Source organism: Myotis nattereri (genome assembly GCF_964212035.1).
Source record: "Myotis nattereri genome assembly, chromosome: 4".
Classification (NCBI taxonomy): domain Eukaryota; kingdom Metazoa; phylum Chordata; class Mammalia; order Chiroptera; family Vespertilionidae; genus Myotis; species Myotis nattereri.
Genome location: NC_138079.1, coordinates 407,249 through 413,757, shown reverse-complemented (window position 1 = coordinate 413,757; position 6,509 = coordinate 407,249). Strand labels below are relative to the sequence as shown.

Genomic DNA, 6,509 nt, shown 5'->3' with positions numbered 1-6,509 from the left:
TCCACGGCCAGGAGGTGTCTGCCCGCCTCTCGGGGCCTGGTGTCCGGGTTAGACCCCTCATGACCGCCTGCCGAGAGCTTTAGGGAGTGTCCAGCGAATGTCCGCTCACGTCCCCCCGTTAGCGCTTCCTCTTCACCCCCGGCCGGGGCGCAGGCCCGGGAGGCAGGCTGTGCGCGCTCACGCTGGGCTTATCTAGAGAAGAAATAAGTGGGAGAGAGGAACACCAGGATTGCACAACCACAGGCAGACGCAGAGCATGAACAGCCGGGTAGGAGCAGCATGGTCTCCTCGTGAAGGAGGGGTTACCCTGCGGCCCCCCGAGAGAGAGGGGGCGCCCTGATTGGAGTGCGTCCCCTGGGGAGACCCGCCCAGGCCCTGGGTAGGTGCTGCGTTTTCTTGGAGGTCGGGCTGGTACACGCTGTGTCCGTCCAACTAGGAATCCCCTTTCGGGCAGAGTGATCCGTTGATTTGGGGTGCCCGTGCGGTCTCGGGCGGAGCTGAACGGGGGAGCAGTGGGCGAGTGACTGGGGAGGGGCACGCGGGCTGCAGGGACCTGGCAGTCCTTTTTTTAAAAATGTATGTTTATTGATTTCAGAGAGGAAGGGAGAGGGAGAGAGACATCAGTGAAGAGAGTCATTGCTCGGCTGCCCCGCCGCCCCGCGCACCCCCGCCCCCGCGCGCCCCACACGGGTCTGCGCCACGAGGTGGGTGGTGTTATTCCCGTGTTCCAGGCGGAAGCAAGCGCAGGAACGTGAGCCGCTTCCCGCATTCAGGTCGGCAGTCGGACGGGCACAGCGGGTCTGACCCTGAGGCCGGGCCTTTTCAGGACGGGCAGCGGCCGTGGGGCCTGGGCCTCTGCACCCCGGTCTCTCCCCTGACCCGCCCGCACCCCACGCCCCCCCCTCCCGGAGGCAGCGCTCAGCCCTTCCCGCAGGAGCCAGGCTCCGGCCAGGACAGAAGGGGAGAGGGTCGTCCGTGTTGTCAAGCAGCCACTCAGTAAGGTTTTCCGTTCTAAGGGGCGTCAGGGCGCGGCCTGCACCCGTCTGTCACCGGTCACTGGTGTCCGTGGCGGGTTTAGCTGAGCCCAAAACAACAAGGCGGTCGGACGGCGGCCTCGGGGGGGGGGGGGAGGGCAAGGCGGCCGCTCAGCAGGCTCCGTGGCTTCACTACTTGGGGTGTTTCCTTAAAGGTGACCTTACAGCCCGGACAAGCCCCTTCCTGTTGACGAAGGAAGCCCAGCGTATCGGTCAGTTCTAATGAGCAGTCTCTCTGCGGAATGTGCACGTCCGTCTGTCCGTCTGGACGCCCCACGGCCTCTGTGCGCACCTGGGAGCCGTGCTGGGCACACGCACGCTGGTCCCTGCGGACAGGTTTGAGGAACCTCTGTAGCTTCTGGAAGGCCGCGGCGCGTGGTCAGCCGAGGACACACTTCACCGTGACTGTGTCTGGGCTGCTGGGGAGCCCGATGCCTGGCTCTCAGCCCCCGAGCAGCTCGGATTCAGGAAAACCAGCAGGACCGAGACCAGCTCGGAAGAATATGCTGTTGTACTCACGGAACGGCTCCTTCAGGTATCTCTTTATTGATTTTTTTTTTAGAGAGAGAGGAAGGAAGAGGAGAGAGAAACGTTAATCGGCTGCCTCCTGCACACACCGTGCTGGGGATCGAGTCCACAACCTGGGCATGTGCCCTGACCGGGATCGAGCGGCAACCTTCTGGTGCACGGACGAGGCCCAACCACACTGGCCAGCGCTCACTGAGAAGCTCTGGCGCTCTCTCTCTCTCTCTCTCTCTCTCTCTCTCTCTCTCTCTCTCTCTTTCCTTCCTTTCCCTCCTCCGTTTCCTGACGGACAGGAGAACACCCAGAGGCCCTGGGTCTGCATGTGTTTGCTTAGGGACCGCACTTTCACCTGCAGAGCAGGGCTCAGCGTGTCTCCTGGACGCCCCGCACCTGCCCCTGAGCTTCCTGGGGGGGGGGGAGGGGGGAGGCGTGTTCCTGGTACGTGAGGATGTGGGTCAATGTTTGTGGGAGCTGCTCTGCGTGTAGGAGATGCCGCAGCCGGTCCGTCCAGGGCAGCGTTCTCGTTGTCACCGTCCCCTCTGCCCATTCATTACCCGGGACCAGGCCACCCACGGACGCCAGCCTTCACGCCGAGGGCAGCAGGGACGTGTAACCTGGCCTGACTGGTGAGCGCTCGTTTTAAGGACAACTTCCTTCTAATGTTCACACGACCACACGCAGCAGGTGCGAAACGACGACACAGAAGGAATGGCTTTATCTAAGGAACACATGCTTAAAAACTCCGACTAGAGCTTTAAAACACAACCCTGCTCCCACCTAAAAGGAAAAAAGAAACTCTTTCTTCTTAAGAATCTGACGATTCCTTAATAAGCAACCCCCCAAATATCTCAAAATTTCAGAAAAACACAAGTGACTGATACCCAGGTAACCAGAAATCCTGGCACATATTGAAATAAATGCACCCGGACTTGAAATTGGTTGAACGTGATCACTGGATTCATTAGAAATTTTCAGACATTAAGGGAAGATACAGTGATATTTCCTAAGGTGTGAGCATCTTAGGTGCTTCTGCATAAAGAAGTTTAGCTACTGGACAAAAAAGCAGAATCACTCTAAAATCTTCCCAGGAATGACACCGGGATGACGGTACCGGAACTGGAATTTATGATTTACAGGACGCGGCAGTGACAGGACCCACCGTGAAATTCTCGAGAAGAGAAATACCCAAATCACGGCCCACAGAGACCCTTCAGGACGCGTGCTGCCTGGCGAAGACACCGGGAGAGAGTGTTCCTGTCAGACTGTCGCGTCGCGGCGTCCGATAGGACGGGGTCTCCCTGTTGCAAAGCGGGGCACTGTCTGCAGGCGCACAGCTTTACAAGTAGAACGGAGTCCAGTGAGCGAGACACGGGACGATTGTCTGACCAGCAGGTCTCCACTCCGCCCCGAACACTTCGCGGACGGATGCACAGAAGTGGGACGTTGCTTCCCCTGATGCTGCTTCAAGTAGAAGGAAGGACGGGGCGCTGGAGCCATGAGACAGTGGCTGCCGGGGAGGGAGGGAGGGGGTTCGCGCTGGCCGGCCAGGTCGCCCGCGTCATCGGAGACCGTAAGCTACTCCATCTCCCGGGAGCTCGTGTGGAGACGAGGTTAGTGGCCCTTACCGCGCGTTCTCTCTCCACGAAGAAGCAGAATGCATCGAAAACAGGGATTCTAAACACAGGACTCGCTGGCTACGCGGATGCACGTCTACAGAGTCGCTGCTGCTCCGTGAAAGGCATCCCGGATGCGAGAGCCAGCGTGAAAGCTGGGAGTCCTCGTTCCCCGGACGACAGAGCGTTTCCGGGATCCCTCTCCTCGCACCGATTTCCGCAGGTTCTCCTGGGTGGACCGGACGGGGCCCCTCGGCCAGGATGGAGCTGAGTTCGGGGTTTGCACACGGCGGGCACGGACTCCCCTCAGCGCAGACAAAGGCGGTGCCATCGGTGGCCGGGGACGGACGGGGCCGCGGGCGGACACCCTCAGAAGCACTTCCTGTGCACCACGGGCGGGCCGGCCTCGTCGTACTCCTGCTTGCTGATCCACATCTGCTGGAAGGTGGACAGCGAGGCCAGGATGGAGCCGCCGATCCACACGGAGTACTTCCTCTCGGGGGGCGCGATGACCTTGACCCTCATGGTGCCGGGGGCCAGGCCCGCCACCTCCTGCTGCATGCGGTCGGCCATGCCCGGGAACATGGTGCTGCCCCCGGACAGCACGGTGTTGGCGTACAGGTCCCGGCGGATGTCCACGTCGCACCTGAGGATGGAGCTCAAGGCCGCGGCGTGGACGCCCCGGGACTCGAGGCCCAGGAGGGAGGGCCGGAACAGGGCCTCGGGGCACCGGAACCGCTCGCTGCCCAGGGCGATCACCTGCCCGTCGGGCAGCTCGTAGCTCCGCTCCAGCGAGGGGGACGCGGCCGCGCTGGCCATCTCCTGCTCGAAGTCCAGGGCGACGTAGCACAGCTTCTCCTTGACGTCCCGCACGATCTCCCGCTCGGCCGTGGTGGTGAAGCTGTGGCCCCGCTCGGTGAGGATCTTCATGAGGTAGTCGGTCAGGTCCCGGCCGGCCAGGTCCAGGCGCAGGATGGCGTGGGGGAGGGCGTAGCCCTCGTAGATGGGCACCGTGTGCGTGACCCCGTCCCCAGAGTCCATGACGATGCCCGTGGTGCGGCCCGAGGCGTACAGGGACAGCACGGCCTGGATGGCCACGTACATGGCGGGGGTGTTGAAGGCCTCGAACATGATCTGAGTCATCTTCTCCCGGTTGATCTTGGGGTTCAGGGGGGCCTCGGTGAGCAGGACGGGGTGCTCCTCGGGGGCCACGCGCAGCTCGTTGTAGAAGGTGTGGTGCCAGATCTTCTCCATGTCGCCCCAGTCGGTGACCACGCCATGCTCGATGGGGTACCGCAGGGTGAGGACGCCGCGCTTGCTCTGGGCCTCGTCGCCCACGTAGGAGTCCTTCTGCCCCATGCCCACCATGACGCCCTGGTGCCGGGGCCGCCCGACCACGCAGGGGAACACGGCCCGCGGGGCGTCGTCGCCGCCAAAGCCGGCCTTGCACACCCCTGACCCATTGTCCACCACCAAGGCCGAGAGCTCGTTGTCGGACATCGTGCCGGCCAGGCAGGGGCAGAGCGGACGGGGAGTGACTGACGGATGCCGGTGCGAGGGAACGGCCAGGCCGGAGCGGCCTGCAGATGGGGCCCGGGCTGATGGCCGGGATTTAAAGGCACGGCCGGCCCCACCCACGTCCCACCCACCCGCCCAGCATGGTGGCGTGGCCTCTGAGGTTCCAGTGAAGACGGTGATGATTATGTGCATCACTCGGGGGCCTTCCTCATAGAGAACAGGGCTGCCCCCGGCCACAGCGCCGTGACTGTAATTAGGCAGCCCGCGCGTCGGGGCCTCGGGGACCGGGGGTGCAGCGTGGGCGGGATGCACAGCGAGACGGAAGGAGCCGGAGGGAGGGGCAGCCGGCCACACAGCCGCTCCGCCCTCCACCCTCTGGCCCATTTTCTCCACCGAGCTTAACTCTTCATCTAAATACTGTTCTTATGGGAACTCTGACTCCAGAAACTTCACTTTAAATATATTTATTTATTGGTTTCAGAGAGGAAGGGAGAAGGAGAGAGAGAAACATCAATGATGAGAGAGAATCATTGATCAGCTGCCTCCTGCACGCCCCCTACTGGGGATCGAGCCCGCAACCCAGGCAGGTGCCCTGACCAGGAATTGAACCTGGGACCCTTCAGTCCGCAGGCCAACGCTCTATCCACTGAGCCAAGCCAGCTAGGGCCACAAACTTCACTTTAAAAAAGAATTATTTTTTTATTGATTTCAGAGACGAAGGGAGGAGAGACAGAGAAACATCAGTGATGAGAGAGAATCAGGGATCGGCCGCCTTCTGCACGCCCCCCACTGGGGATCGAGCCCGCAACCCGGGCAGGTGCCCTGACTGGGAATCGAACCCTGACCTCCTGGTCTGTAGGTTGACGCTCAACCACTGAGCCACATGGCCGGGCCATTTTAAAATAATATATTTGAACCAATCTTTAAAAACACTGTGATCTTCCAGATTCATGGGCTGAATTGTGACGTGAGGCCTCTTGGTCGTCAGGGGAGCTCTCGCGCCCGACCCTGCCCCCGTCAGCCCGGCCCAGCCTCCCCGGCCCCGCTTTCCTCTGCTCTCACACCCGTTTCATCAGCGTCCACTTCATTTGTAAAATTTTGTATTTTTTTAAAAAAACAAAGGAATTGCCTTGGTTTGCAGTTTACCTCGAACTTTCCCTTGACTTGTGACCCAGAGGAAGGGTGAGCAGCAAGGTAGGTCCGACCAGAGCGGCCGGGTCATAGGTTAACCTTCCCTGTCCCCCAATCAACTCGGAGAACAGAGCAGGCACCTAGCACCCCTCCCCCCTCTGAGCCACCCCCCCCCCCCCCCCCGCCTGTGGAAAGGAGAACGGATGAGCCGAGAGCACGGTGGACTCTGAGGCTTGTTTTTATAAAGGTGAACCATGGCTCGTCCTAAAGCCAGTGTTTTTCTTCCAGTTCTTTCAGTGCCTCGGACGTGGGAGGTGGGGGTGTGCACCCCTGCAGCTCGGAGCTCGGCCGGGACTGGAATGTGCAACTGGTCCCGCCTCAGCCCTAGGGGGCAGCAGCGTTCTTCCGTGGGAGCTGGGAGTCACGCGCCCAGCAAGCAAGCCTCTACTCAGGGAGAAGCAAGCCCCCCAACTTTACATGATAATTAAAAACATCTCTTTATTGATGTCAGAGAGGCAGGGAGAGGGAGAGAGATGGAAACATCCATGATGAGAGAGCATCCTGGATCGGCCGCCTCCTGCACGCCCCGCACCGGGGATCGAGCCCTGACCTCCTGGGTCCTCGGTGGACGCCCAGCCCCTGAGCCAGGCGGGCCGGGGACAGTCACGTTTTAACTGAGTGTTTCCAT

At 61.1% G+C, this 6,509-nt stretch overlaps 1 protein-coding gene across 1 annotated transcript; it reads right to left on the bottom strand.

The window, feature by feature from the left end:
* Positions 1-3,541: 3,541 nt before the first annotated feature.
* ACTBL2 (actin beta like 2) lies at positions 3,542-4,672 on the bottom strand (the record flags this gene model as incomplete). Its single annotated transcript, XM_081089931.1, has 1 exon — positions 3,542-4,672. The coding sequence occupies one exon, from the start codon at positions 4,670-4,672 to the stop codon at positions 3,542-3,544; it is 1,131 nt and encodes a 376-aa protein (XP_080946057.1).
* Positions 4,673-6,509: the final 1,837 nt, after the last annotated feature.